This window comes from Gobius niger (genome assembly GCF_951799975.1).
Source record: "Gobius niger genome assembly, chromosome: 4".
Classification (NCBI taxonomy): domain Eukaryota; kingdom Metazoa; phylum Chordata; class Actinopteri; order Gobiiformes; family Gobiidae; genus Gobius; species Gobius niger.
Genome location: NC_136855.1, coordinates 20,412,480 through 20,428,205, shown reverse-complemented (window position 1 = coordinate 20,428,205; position 15,726 = coordinate 20,412,480). Strand labels below are relative to the sequence as shown.

Genomic DNA, 15,726 nt, shown 5'->3' with positions numbered 1-15,726 from the left:
ATAGCGGAAACAAAAAATACATTTGTGCAATATTATAAATGCAAACCCCTACAATACATTCTTGTATCACTGAGTCGAACCATCAGTGTGTGTCCTCTTCACTCTACTTAGTGGGGTCGCAGAAAAGGCCAAGTGGTAAAAAGTTGCCCTTTAGACCTCATACTTGGGACTCAACAACCAAATACTGATAGAGTAAAAAGAGAATAAAAAAGGAAATGGAAACATTGTTAGAAGATCAAGACTGGCATTAACCTGTGTCGTGAGATACTAATGTGCTTGAGCTAAAATGTTAGGGTCGGATTATACTTGATACAAAATAAGATAATAACAGTTTGACTAGTATTTACAATCACATGAACTCATTTTATTATTATGTATTTAGTTCGAGCCATTTCCCTGTTTACTGTTTGTTGCAGGTTCAAGATCATTGGTGTCACAGTAACACAAGCCTCTCCGTCTCATTCATTATTTATTTAGGGCGCAATATATTAAAAAACTCGTCCTTTATTTATTGCTTCATATCGTCTTTCCCCTGAGGACACTTCTATATCAGAATTGTGACTTTCATTTGTGTTGTCATGACCTTTCTACCATACACAGACAGAGGGCAGGCTAAAGTCACAAAATATTAAATTGCCTCTCCTCTTTTATTCTCACTTTCAGCCATGGTCTCACCTCCTTTAAAAAAAAAAATGCCAACAGGGTGTAAAACTATTTTGTTTCTTTGCTACTATGCATGTAATAACAAAGAGTTATGCCAAAGGAGGTTGCACCGTTTGTTGCTGGTTAAGCATAATGCAACAGCAGCCTGAGATCACAGAAAAGACCATAAAAGAAGGTGAATAAGAAAATGCTTTGGAGTTAGAACAGAAGGTCAATGAGGAGATTTCTTTTCTTATGATCATATAGCAACATCTAATTGGAACTAAGGGCTAATATTCTGCTTACATCCAATCTTCTCAGTTGATCTTGGCACAAAGAGAGCAGAAGAAGATACATGTTTTGTGGTGAAACACTGGCATTTAAGTCAACATGAATTATACAACTGAAAGAAAACACCAATTACTTTAAATAGAGCACAATATAAAGTAATGGATACATCTTATACTATAGTGTATGGGGGAAAAGAATGGGAACCTTTCAGAAGCCGGTTTCTAAGTGGGCTCCATCATGTCTAGCGTGCTATCAGATGGATGGATGCGGCTTCTACAAGATTCAGTAATGCACCTTTACATGCATGTCTTCGCACCATGAAGGGAAGAAGGCTGGAAACCCCACAAGAAAATGTGGGCAGGATTGCAAATTATACATCAGGAATTTCCATCTTTTACTTGCTGAAATGTATTTGACTGTCCAGATATTTGAATGTTTTATAATTCGTAATGATTACCAGTTCGCATCCCTGCATCATACATGGACACAGTGCAAACAGTTTCTATATACCCTCAAGGTGTATCTATACAACCAAATTAATAACAAGAAACCTTCCAGGCCAATTAGGGACACCAGCAACAGTTTATCATGGCACACAGCTACACACTTTGCCACTCACAATTCAAAGAGCATTACAATACACCTTATAATTACCAGAAAGCGCTCTGAATAGTTGTACACAGCATTCCAAAGTAGCGGTAATTGGTCTGTTGGCGTTGGAGCGGCAGGTCAGTGTTTACCTGCAGTTCCACATGGACTAATTAAGGCCTTTGCTGCTTCTCCTGTTTCACTTGTTTCATCATGTGTTTCATCTCATTTTGTAGCGTTATTCAGCGTACCAGCAGATATTGCCTTGTTTCCTATCCACCATTGGGCCCTTTGTTCCCCTGTGATGAAGGTCACTATTAATAATGAGGAAGAAAATCTATGTGATTCAACTACATAGCGTTGCACATTTCCATGAAGATGATATACCTTGTTTGAATGAACATAAATCCAAAGCAATAAAGAGTATTCTGCATCTGCACATGTGCCTTTCAGCTATTGCCACGGAATAATGGTAACTGTATTTGAGGCAAATAACAAAACAGGAAATGCGGATGGACAAAACACAGCATCAAGTGTTATAATGTTGCATAGCATTTACAAATCTCAGCTCATGTGAAGCAATTGAACGTGTCGAGCTGCAGCTAATTGAAAGTGATCCAATCTCTCATGAGAATCCACTGCTTCCAAAGGGTTCACATCATGAGGGCCGGCCCACTTTCATATGTTATAGGTGAATTTCTACCGTAAATGAAAGGATTGCAGCATTTTCAGCGGGTCAGACGGCGAGCAGCTCCTTCCGTGGGCGGCAAATCCCTGCGCCTGACTGTATAATGCTCACTTTACGGGCAAAATAGCAGTCCATGATTTGGGTGAGTCAATTGATTTCTCCTGGAAGAAACGTAGCGAAATAAAGATGATTATGGAGCATAGTTGGATAATTAATTTATTAATGTCTCTGCAGAGGAGGGACAGTCATTAATCTGAAGAGAAGAATGTGAGTTTTTGTGGCGATTCATATTTCTATAACTTGGCTATTTTTTAATCAACAAATCCTTGATCTTACATATTTTTGAGAGTGCAAACGAATTGACATGTATTAATGTGAGTGTTTTACTGCAAATGGTAATGATTTTCATCAGATATTAAAGGAACAGGCCACCGTTTTTACATACTGAGATATGTTCTTACCTGAGCTTAGACGAGTTGATGCGTAACTGTCTGGTCTTTGTGCGTGTGCTCAGTCATGCAAATGTTGTTAGCATTTAGCCTCCCCCAGGCTCCAAACTGGGGTGAAGTTAGAAGCGACCAAGCTGTTCCATGTTTCCCCTATTTAAATACAGTTACGTGAAAAGTTACATGATCCAAGTCTAGATACACAAAATTAAACATGACGATTTTCTAAGTGGATCAAAAGGGGTGCTATATTGTAAGGTAATAATATTAGGAGCAATTCGACTTTACTGCGCCGGGACGTCAAAGTGCTCCTAAGGTATTATTACGCCTTACAATATAGTACCCCTTTTTTTCAGCTTAGAAAATTGTCATGTTTGATTTTGTGTAACTAGACTTGGATCGTGTAACTTTTCACATAACTGTATTTAAATAGGGGAAACGTGGAAGAGCCCCTCCTGGAACCGCCACCTTGACGTGGTGGAGGGGTTTGAGCGCCCAAATGATCCTGGAGCTTTGTTGTTGGGGAGCGGTTCAGAAGCCCCTTATGAGAGACCAACAGGCCCGGTTTGGAACCATGAGGCCGTCCTTCTGTGGACCCACCACCTGCAGGAAGAGCCATAAGGGAAATGCAATGTGATTTGGGCAGCTCCAATGGCTGCCCCCACGACCCGGCAACGGACAAGTGGAAGAAGATGGATGGATGGAAACGTGGAAGAGCTTGGTAGCTTCTAATTTCACCCCCGTTTGGAGCTATAGGAATATGCTGGGAGAGGCTAAATGCAACATTTGCGTGACTGAGCGCACACACAAAGACCAGACAGTTACGCATCAACTCGTCTAAGCTCAGATAAGAACATATCTCAGTATGAAAAAACGGTGGCCTGTTCCTTTAAGGTGCCATTTTTACATTTTTACTACTCATTCTGTCACCTGGAGAGTCCTTCTTTCAGAATGGAAATGGTCAATTAAGGGCCAAAAATGCTAGAAAAAGGTCCTGTTGACAAGTTGCATTGTGATGACAAAACTGTATCTTTTTATAAAGGCCTATGTTGCTTTTAGATATTCGTTCCTTGTTCCTTCTCTTAATCGTGGGTCCCGAAACTTAATAATTTGAGACTCACTTATACAGCCAAAGAGAAAAGAGCTAAGAAATATGTTTTATGTTTCACTAGTATAATGAATACAATGACATCTAATGGCGTGTGTGTGTGTGTGGCAATTTAATTTGTCCCATTACAACTCATTGTACTCACCCAAAGCCAGAAAAGTTCATAGTCCTCATACCAACCTCAAAGTGTCTGCTATACAGTGGCACACATTCAAAGGAAATCAATAGAAGTTGCGAAGTGCAAGCTAAACTGCTCGTCCTGTCAATAAAATGTGCAATGAGTTTCTTTTCGTGTTATCGGGACGTCTCGCAAAGTAAACACAAGAACAAACAGAGTGTCAACAATCTGAACCCATTCCCCAGCTATACTCATACATCATGGTGCAACACTTAACAACCTAATCTGTGATTCGCCACTCGCCAGGGCTTGGGGTGGCCGTCTGCTGCCAAGATATCATTTACTCATTATAATTTCAATCCGCTTTAATTGTACTCGCCTCGACACTGTGCGCAGTTTGATGTCTGGCAAGCTCGCAACACTTGAACTCAGCAGACGGCATTAGGCCAAGATTTGATTAGGATAATAATGAAAAGTATCCCTTTGAATTTACAAAACGGCTTAATATATGATAATTTGAAAGTGTATTTTAGGTCATAAGAGCCCCGTGAGATGTGATCACAGGACTGAGAGTTATTTTTGCAGCTATATTTAAATCAGGAAGGACATCTGGCGTAAAACCCATGCAAAATATTTACAAATGATGAAAATCACTACAAGAAAAAGAATAAGCCAAAACTTAAGATTGTTTTTAAAGTGATGAAGTTAAGTTAAATTATACTTTATTATTAATCTCTGTAGGAAAAATGTGTTCTCTGCATTTGTGCGTTGTTTAAAGATTAAAGTCAGGGATTGATAAGGCTTCAGTGACACAAGGTAATTATAAGAAATGCCGACTCAGTGAATGATAAATTTGTGACTAAAAGCCCTTCTCATTTGCATAATCCTAAATTACATCTTCTCCATCATATGAGCATCCAAAGGCCATTTACTAAAAGGGGTGCAAATCTGTTAGGATTGGGATAAGAAGAAAGATTAAAGGGGGGGGGGGGGGGGGGGGGGGGGAAGGGCCTTTTACCAGTCTCATGGCAAATAGAACAAAAAAAAAAAAGATCAGAGATGAGGAGAAAATAACTTTCTGTGGGCATGGCAGGTGTTTTAGCAGAGATGAATGAGTGCGGTCCAGTGCTGATCATCTCACGTACACACGGCTATAACACAAAGCACAACCACTACAATAAAAAAAAAGAGTTGTTGTAAGCTCCTACCCTTAACAAGAAGCGTCTTTCATTGTGACACTCAGCTCGATTATAATGTAACTGGGACTTTGATTTTTCAGATTACCTGCCTTATTTGTGTTTGTAAACATATGAAGGCAAACCACAGCACGTGATTCAGTTTAATTTAGGTGAAAGTCTCTGAATGAACCACTGCATTTCCTACTTCCTACTTGGGTGGGAACAAAAAATCTCTAAATTAATAAAATAATCCATTACACTGATGAAAAGCGTCTTCATGCGTCTTTCTGGGAGCCTGCTGGGCTGGAGCCTGACAGGCAGATTGGCTGAGCATTCACAAAGCTATTATTATAAAATAATCATCATCTAAAGAATTTGGGTCTCAAAATTCAATCAAAGCATACAGAACACAATGCAATTGCAATGCATTTCTTGGGTGCACAGTTAACAGCCAAAATGTAAACTCAGAACCAATAACGTGCCACACCTATCCCAACACCTATTTTCTTATACTTACTGAAGCCATCAGCGAGAAAACACTGAATCATTTTGCTATCATGTTTTAATAGACTATAGCATTCCTAGTTCAAAAATATGAAATGTTAATGCATCAAAGAGGAACCGGAGTCCGATTTGCCACAGTTAAGTAATGTGTCAAGCCCCACTTTTGATAGCGAACCTGCGCGCACGAGGGACGCCCGCAGCAGCAGCAGCAGCAGCAGCGGTAGTCTGTCAGTCCCCTCTCCCCTCTCATTGGCTGACGCTGGATGCTCTCTATCTCCCGTGTTTCCCTGATTCTCATTCGCGTGCGGACTTGTCTGAGGAGCACTTCACCATGGAGCGAAACACGGACGCCTCACCTGTAGATGCAAAGCGCTGAATCTATATCTTTTTTTCTTTATGAATACACTCGTGCGCACTGACTTTGAAGTTTCGGCTGGCCTTGTTTTACGCATTGTGAGGAGAGAACTTGCAGCAAGACATTTGGGGCTCGCTGTTCTGTGACACTCGCCCTCTCCTCGGGTTCCAAAGCGGGAGACTGCAGCCTGCATGGAGGGGTGTCGGCATGGCTTGCACCAGGAGAACCAAAACTTTGGTGTCCACATGCGTGATCCTGAGTGGCATGACCAACATCGTTTGCCTGCTGTACGTCGGATGGGTAACTAACTACATCGCCAATATTTACATCAAAGTGCCCATGCCTTTGCCGGATAGAAAGTTTGACGGGGACAAACGAGGAGACACGCTTCGGATTATTGAACGATTGGACCGGTTGGAGAACGTGGTGAACCAACACATACAAGGTAATAAACTACAACATGCCGCTTTAAAAAAAAAAACACACAAAAAAAAACCTAACAAACATGATTTACTTAGTACATTCAATGCGTGAAAACTGCGGGGAAAGTTTCAATTTTTTTATTTTTTTTTATTTTTTTTTAATATCTCTATCTTTGATGTAACTCATTCACATAAGGAGTAATTGTGACCATGCATTGCTTTGCTTCGTTGAAAAAGACTGACTTAATGATATAACGAAGTGAGATTTAACCTTTTATTAACCTCGATTGGTACCAGGTCCACCCTGAAAATATAAAAATATCATACACAGTACATTTTGTGTGTGTATAGTTTTCACTGCTTAGCTGTGAGATCAATATAAAGCGCTATCTTATCTCTTGGATGTTCAATTGTGGACATAGGGTCAGAACAAATCCTAAAATATACCCTCTGATACGCTAAAGTTATTTTATGAACCAATGTACTTCAACTCATGCTTTGACATAGAAACAGAATGTCACCTGGTGTTGTAGGAATCCCTGGAATTTGTCTCTCTCCCTAAACCTTTCTCAAACCTCCCCTAACATAACTTCCAGTATATTGTTTCTTCCAGTATACTGTTTCTTGTACGCTTGAACACACTGAGTTAATTTGCTTCCACTGTGTGTCTCTAAAGGAGCTATTCTTGTCTTTACACTAAGGACAGGGGAGGCAGGGAAGGAGGAAACGAGGGAGTAGGGGGTCATTTTGGGCAGGTCCGGGTTTGATTTGGAACAGAGCTGGTGCAGAAATGAAGCACACACAGGGAGCTACACACAGGCTGTTTGAGGCAGCGGGCTGTGTGCTAAGCCTGGGTAAACATTCCTCCTGGTGGGAAGTCTCCATTTCACTTTGGCACCTAATACCTTGTGCATTAGGGGCGGAGCATCGGTCCAGGTGCCTTTGCCCGTAGGGAACATACCGTCCTACATCTTTGCGTTAAAGTAGGGTTATTTCGGTTGTTTAATTAAAAGGTGTTTATATCAACATATACACAGGATCCACAGAGAAAAAGAAACCATGTATTTGTTTAAATTAACTGCAAAAAATGTCATTGCGGCTTAGCTATAATATAGACGTGTGTTTTTCTGACTTGAATGCAATACATAATCCTTTTCATGTATTTCATTGGCTATATAAAAATATAGCCAATGATATGTGCGTATGTTGCGTTGGGTCACTGCGTTCGTTGAAATGGTTCAGTAAAATATTGCTATAATATTATTATTGCAATACTGCTCACTCGTATCGCATACTATGATATAGTGCAGCACGAGTTGGGAGTGATATTGTATAAATCTGCTGGTCTAAATGCATTTTCCTGAAAAGTAGATGTCCACTTACTAGGGCTTGCAATTAGTCGAAATTCAATCCCGATTTCTATTATTGCACTAGACAATGGATAAAAATCGCATAATCGAGAAAAAAATATTATTAAGGATGCCCTCCCGCTTGTCCATTTAAAGCGCTGAAAGTCTTTCCTGCGTGGTTTGTGTGAGTGCGGCTGATTGGCTGAGCTGCCAGCGTAGTGGGATGAACCGTTGTAATTGTCACATAAATAATAATAGAATAACAATATTTTTTATGTGTAGCTTGAGATAACGCCACTGGTAAGTGCTCACCTTTTGCTGAAAGGAGAACCAAATTTTAGAAGCCTCTATATCCTTTGCTCAGGGCTGGTGCAGAAAAGTCTAAAACTCTTCTTCAGGAGCAGATCTCTCAAAGCAAACTCGTATTATTTCATGCCGCTGGGAATATTGTTTTTTCCCCCTTCGCATTTCACGTGCTACTGGCAAATGCTTTGGTCCGACATAAACAAGCGCACTTGGTTTGCTTGGGCAGGTGTGAGGGCTGACCAGCAAGGGGCAGGTAAGCCAGGGATGTCTCTAATAGAGGATTAGTTTAGAAACGTGAGCATATTTAAAGGGGCTAGATGCAAGCTGGCCAATTTATACTGACTACTGCCACCTCAGGTCATATGTGTAACTGCACCTTCTATATTGAGCTCGTGCTTGACGGCTATTCAGACCCGAAGTAACAACTTTTTGTGTTACAGTGCAGAATTACAGAGGCAGTTGTGGTGAATAGGTTTGAGCTCATTCTACACATTAGGTAATTGTTGACACAAGTAGGGGGAGGAAAATACTTAATTTTAACATTTTTAAACTCCATATAGTCCCTTTAATATGATGTGGACTTTTTTTTAACTGTCCAAAGAAAATATTTTGCATAGTTTTTTTAATTAAAAAAAATAAAGATTTTTAAAGAGGCAACAAAATAATCGTTTGAATAATCGTGAACATTACAGAAATAAGCGTGACGATTATTTGTGATGTAATGATTATTTGTCTATAATCGAGCCACTGTACCACTTAGACAGAGGCATCAAAAGACACAATGCTACAGTCATGTGTGCACTTGGAACTGTATTATACATCCTACATTACACTCATAGTCAAGCACTCTTCAAGCCCTCAGTCCTGTACAAAAATAGTCAATATAATGCCAAACCAAGCTCTTGTTTTTGACTCACAGAGGACAGTGATATGTTTTCTACAAGTGGAGATGAGAGAGGGAAAAAAATGGACACTGTAACTACGGGATGTGGTGTTAAGTGGTCTGTTACCAGGACAATCAACATGGCAACACCGCACGAGTCGGCTGAACCGGGATGAGCACAATGAGCCTGCGAGGATTTACTGAAGGCATTGGACAGAGCAGGTTCACACTCGCCCACAAAGTACTCCTCTTCTCAAGCATCGGTGTTAGGTTTCCAAAAGTCAATGCCAAATGCTGAGTGTAGTGTAAAACATTAAAGGGGCCATGTCACCGGGTATGGTGTGAAATAATAATGCACAAAATTGTAAAGCGTCTTTGAGCATCTGGAAAAGCACTATTGAGTCTAATGCATTATTATTGTTATTAGTATTATTAATAATAAGGCACTCCTTGTCTATGTGGTGTCACTGTGATTGTGTTATGACTATTTGTTGGGTTGGAGACTCTCGAAACCTGAAATCGTAAGAATCAAACATGTTTCATATTTACGATTGTTGCTAGTGATTGTAGCGTTGCTACTAATGCAACAGCCAATCAGGAATCTCACCTCCACAGTGTTTCTCTTCACTTATGTCCAGCCAGGACAGGATTACCCATCGGGAGCACTCTGAGTTTTCTCAGTGGACAGACATACTTTTTGGGCCGATCAGATCCCATGTGTGACGGAGCAGTAACAAGGTGTGCCTTCAATTCAGGTCACGCTTCAACAGCCCCATCATTAAATATTTCCTGACTTCATACAGTCTCACCGGCATCAACTGGTGGAAAATACGTGAGCAAACAGGAAGCGGAGTAAACCAATCAGTGAAGGGAAATCAGCGGCTTATTAGTGGTTATTCAAACACGTGACCGCAAATAAATGATTCAGATTGCACGGATCCGTTTGAGGGTGTCAGCAGCAGCAAAAGCGAAATGTACCCAAGATGATATCCCAGTTTATAAAATATATAGAGAGGTATCATGCTGGGTGTCAGGCTATTTGAGACCTTCTTTAAACCACACAACTTAATTTAAAGGGCTAAGTTGTGTGGTTTAAGCTTACAACGTCACATCTGAGCATTGAGATCAGCAGTAATCCCTTCTCATTGACCCCTGACAGTGAGTATTATGGGATTGCTGTGTTGCCTGACTGAGCAGACCATAAGGCCTCACAAAGCTAGTCATTAACAAATTGCTGATTTGGCTGTAAATGATTGTGACAGTTCCCAAGATGGCTGCAAGCAAATCCACTACTCAAGTTGATTCAGCAGCTCGGTAAATCAGCATTTCTGGTGATGCTCGGAGGACAGATAAAGTCGCTCCTTTATCATCTGTAATTTTCCACCATGACAACCACCGCTGCATAGATGGCAGAGAGAACACAGAACAGAATGAATGCTTTTCATCGTGCATACATATTTGCAGGCTTGTGCAGGCCAGTTGGACTCAATGTGGCACTTTCAGTATTCTCCCTTTGATTCCTTCTTAAGGCCAAGTTCAGTCAGAATTAATTGTTGGTTTGTAAATATTCTGCATAGTATTTTTCTGGTAAGATACATTATGGGTTCGCCCTGAGTTCATGGTGTCACCATGTTTTACTTTTTCAAGTACTTGGAAAGACAATTCATTTCTATGGAGAAACTTGGTGTGGAACATTTGTAAATGAATGTTGTATTTCAGATGTTAAATTGGAAATTTTAATTTTCCTCTGTAAATGCTTTTGCAAAAGTTTCATTTGGCTACAGTAAGTGCTCATTACCTCCGCAGGTAGGAAGAGTGCTGCTGGTGCAGTGGCTGAAAAACACTCCTTTGGATTCATGCGTGACAGACATGGAGCACTTCAGGATTTGCAAATGGCACAAGGCACAATGGCTGAGCAGTAAATGATGGTTGCAGGGATATTAAAGAGCAGTCTGCTGGGTGCACTGAGGGCAGGTGCGCTGGCAGGTGATGATCATTTGGTCAAGGAGCCATAGAGAACATGAGACGGCTGCTCAGTCTCGAATAAACGGGCAAGTCCAAACGAGTGGGTGAGTAACTGCAGGGCACAGAACTAAGCATTTTTACACAGTCTGTACTCTGTATGAAGTTACTTGTGGTTTTAAGTTCCTCTGAAGACACCTTAAATACTCTGAAAACCAAATCTTTAAAATGTAGGTGAGATTGATCTCCATCTCTGTTGCTTTGAGTATCAGCTACTGGCCTGCATTGGCTGATATTCTCTCCAGGTGAGAGTTATTTGTTTGAATGGTTTGTGAGTGGATATCTAAAAATCTAAAATGCTAGATATTATTTTCTGTCATTAGTTATTAATAATTCATTATCATAGCTTAGCAGAAAAGTTACTTAAAACTGGCCCTGCATATCATTGACTGTTCTTTTCTAAAAAACAGTATTGACATTAGTCATTTATCTCAACGGTGTACAGAATTGCTGTTTTCAGCCGGAATATTTGCTTAAACTCATAATACATCCTATATATATATATATGTCACTCAAGACTTGCTATAGCTGCAAGTACATTTTTACTTTTGCTTCGGGAGACAGGCCTGCAACAGGTGCAAACCTTGTGCTATATAAAATGCAAATACTGCCCTTTACTGTCACATTTTCAGCACCTTCGAAGAATTTACAGGACCTTCAAATGAATGCACAGATTCAAAGGGAAATCAAGCTCTAACATAAGCAAACTGTTATAGTATACCTGCCATTGACTTACAGTTTGTGCTTCAGAAGTTCACTTATTAACGTGTGTCTGTAAAATAATACATTTATTTTCAAAGTCAGTTTTATTAGAGTTGGACAATTAAATAAATAAAAAAACTTTATTATTTTCCCCATATTGATCGATCTCAATTTTAGATTCGATTTTTTGTTTTTGTTTTAATGATTAAAAAAACAGCACACAGATGCTGTCGGACTGAAAACTGCGGCTAACTGTCGGACTGCAGCAAAGACAAGCTTCACACCTCCAAACCTCCACAACACCCCCATGTCATCTGCCCCTGTACCATGTAAACACACATCTGCAAAGGAGCTGCAGAAAAGTGAGAATGTTTGAAGAATGTCAGAAGCGAGAGTTAGTCCATGGTTTGTGTGCGGAGCCTCCATGAAGGCCAAGACTTCATGGAGTTTTAACAACTTAACTTAATATGTACATAAAACAGCACATTGTATAAAAGACGGCTCAAATTTACAGAAGTCCAGCTAATCCACTCTTCTTTAGGCAGCAGCCTCGAAAAAATCCACATGGTACAAATATAGCGATTGATGGTTTTCCCCTTGGAAGGCAAACTTGGTCCTCTGCCACTTAAACGAGTTAGCATGAGTTTGTAGCTGATTTTACGCTTTCAGTTCATCAGATCCTCTTCTTGTGCCTGTTTGTTGGTCAATTATTCTTTCGATTAAAACGTACCACGCGATTATTGAGATCGGCCTTTATGAAAATCGCGATTAGATTAAGATTTGATTAATTGCCCAGCCCTAAGTTAAATTCTAATATCAGGACCAGTGCCTTCAGGTTTTAGTGTAAAGACTAGCACATCCACCCAAACAGGAAGCATGGCCTCTGATAGAAAGTGATTAAAGTGAAAGAGCTTTTGCATTCTACACAACATAAAAGTGAAATTAATGCCAGTGTGGCCCTTATAAACACCTGGATTTATTACAAGTCTGATTCATCTGTCAGCGCTTGCAGTCTGTGGAGGGAGAGAGGAGGGAATAGAAAGCTGGTGATAGTCTGTTAATTCTAATAAATCAAGATGTTATTGAAACACAAGGATGTACATACATGCACTGGAGGATGTTGAGTAATGAAAATAGTTAACTATTCTGACACTAGAGGGCAAAATCTGTGTGAAAAGAACACATTTGATGAGTAAAAAGCCCAAAAGAGCAGAAGGTCATCCCGTAACAATTCACGCTAAGTATTGATAATGTGTTTTATGACTTGTTTTGTTGAGATTTAAAATGTGTTTTGGGGACCTTGATAATGTTTTAGCGTGAGCACTAGAGAGTGCTGTCAGAAAAATAAGAATTAAAGGCCCAGATACGTCTATCTTTCTATCCAGGTTTGTCATTGCATTTACCTTTTAGTGTGCATTTATTCAGTTCATTGTTTTTCTATATTTCTCTGTGATTTGTAATTGCATTTGGTAAATATTTGTAAGAGATTTATGAGGAGCTGTGACAAAGGCGTGCTGGGTAATTGGGAGAGTCGGGACGTTTCCCAGGGTGTGCCGCCCAGCTGTGGTGCTTTTGGGCCGTCAAAATAAAATAATGAATTAAAAGCAGACTCACAGTTGTGCTATTCCAGGCCTAAAGGTTTTAACTGGGCTGCAGCAGGAGCCATGGGCAGCTGTTCCAGATGGAAATGTAGTAAATAATGACTGTATTTTTCTGACTGAATTTTTGCATCAAACTCTTCATTCTTGTGGCAGGAAGATACCATTTGATGTCAGACAAGGGGGGTTTAAGTGGAACACCCTTTAGTTCAAGTTGGTGCAGTCCAATCCAGCGGAAACAAGTGTCCGCTCGAGTAAAGAAGAAAAAGTCAGGTGAAAAGTAGAAAAAGTGGACTAATAATGTATATTTTTTATCTACAAAACTTGTTGCTGATTGTGGAGTTGTATCAAGCTCAGACTGTGTGCAGTGGCCCGTGTGAAAAGAGAAATTGGTAGAAAATTGTCATAGCGGTATTTGAACCTGCTATCTCTGGTATATGAAACCAGCGCACTTTAACTGTAATTCCATAGGAAACTAGGCCGGTCTAAATCTTAACTTCTCGGGCCGAAATGAGGTCCCAGCACACCCCTGAGCTGTGATGATGTGCCATTGGTGAAACACAGGTGCAGCTAACTCTCTCTTGGAGCTTGGAGCTTCTTCACTTTGTCACAGAGACAGGAAAAGTCGAGCTCATTCTGAAACTTTTTGCTGCAGAAGGCAGTTGGAGTTCTCATTCTTCCCCAGTTTGTTTTGCCGCTCCCTAAAGCCTGTCTTGTTTGGTTTCCTAAATGCTTCTCTCCACAAAATGATTCTGCTTTCAGCTAAACTAAATAGATCCTATTTACTCTCACCATATTTATAGGCCTCTGTCTAATTGAAACAACTATTGAGAAATAGTTTAATTGCATTGTGGCTCTCTTCACAGTTGGACTTACTAAAACAGCTACAGCAGCATGTATAGTTTACCCCTGTTGTCTAGATCATAGAGCAGATCGTCTTTAGATTTAAAGTCGCCCTCAGCTACTACATTTGCTGGCCCTGAATTGTTGTATTTCCACATTGCATTGCTAGGTGCGACACCTTCAAAGCAGCGCTCTAACTTTGTCCCGCAGAGGCAGAGACGAGCTCCGGACCTCCTCCTCCCCCAGCGCACCCCAACACACCCCTCACCTGCCACCATTCAAACACAAACACATGAAGAAATTGCAAAATAAGTGGAAATGTTTGAAGCAGCAGACGCAGAAACAGTGAGCGTCAGAGTTAAGCATGAAACAAGTTTATAAAAGATGGAGGAATCTGAAACCTGAGCCTTGTCTGAGCCAACTCGACAGGCTCCTCTAGAAATGGAGGACCAGCAGCTCTATGCCAAGCTCCATGCTGATTCGTTTACTTTAGCTTCTTAGGAGATAGCTCCAGTCACTTGCGGAAACTAATTTTGACTGTATTTCGGATTAACCCAAACTGATGAATGAATATGTACGTTTGCCCTAGAAACAAATGTAGAATAAGAAATTCCAAACTACATTTTTACATAGTAGCTTTTTAAAATCATTACAGTAGTTTGCAAACATCTCTCCATTGAAAACATCTCCATTAACAAGCATGTTTTGAGAAGAGCTTCTCAAGATTACAATAGAAATGACAAAGTACAGTTACAGTCTCAAGATATGTCATGAATCAACGCTTAATCTACTGGAATTAAAACGCATTCCAAAACAAAAGGTTTATAGTTTGCTCTTTAAAACATCAATGAGCGATATCCTCAGGTCCTTAAAATAGGATGATGCACCACAAGAAAGTCCAAAGCCTCCAAGAGGGGGAGACATAACAAGTCTCTAGGAGGGAGCCTGACCATGCAAGGCTCTGAAAGTCAGCACCAGGATTTTAAAATTGAAGCAAAAAGTGACTGGGAGGGAGCCAGTGAAGGGATTTTCGAATGGGAGTAATATGAGCCCTTCTGTTGGTGCGAGTCAGTAACCAGGCTGCAGAATTTTGTACCTGCTGAAGACGAGACTGCTCATTTTTGTTACTTTGTTACCTATTGTCCAAACCCCACTTTCAGACAGCGTTTTATCCACTTCACAGCCTCCCAGACACTGTAAATGTGAAAGCTGCATCACTGAAGATTTGACAGCAGCTGTTTCTGTCGTCTCATTCCTCTCTTTCTTATTTATAATTAATGGCGCTAAGAGAAGGATGTGCTGCCTCAGACACACCCAGGCCATTACATTCAGAGTGTTTTCACCCGCTCTCTGTTTTAACGTGATAAAACACTGATTTCAATGTCTCTCGTCAGTCGTTATAAGTCAAGAAACATTCATGATTCATGTTCCTTTATGTTCACTTTTGTAACTTTTGGCATTGAGGCTGTTTTGTAGAAGTAGCATTAGTAGCACAACTGAAACTCGCAATGATTATTTTATTTTATCTTTAATTAACCAGGAAGGTCTTTTTCATGTATATGACGCATTGGTCTCTCCAGTATTATAAATTCCCTGAAGTTTCCATGTGCCTTGAATATGAATGTTGTTGTGCAAATCCAGTTTTGTGTACTCTCTCTCGTCTGAAGTACATCAATCTAAGTA

The 15,726-nt window shown here is 40.3% G+C and overlaps 1 protein-coding gene across 1 annotated transcript in view; it reads left to right on the top strand.

Moving 5' to 3' along the window:
* Positions 1-5,874: 5,874 nt before the first annotated feature.
* galnt18b (UDP-N-acetyl-alpha-D-galactosamine:polypeptide N-acetylgalactosaminyltransferase 18b) overlaps positions 5,875-15,726 on the top strand; it is a 76,252-nt gene continuing 66,400 nt past the window's right edge. The window contains exon 1 of the mRNA XM_079554610.1: positions 5,875-6,363. Coding sequence (XP_079410736.1) covers positions 6,126-6,363 — 238 coding nt within the window. The 5' untranslated portion in view covers positions 5,875-6,125. The remainder of the gene's footprint in view (positions 6,364-15,726) is intronic.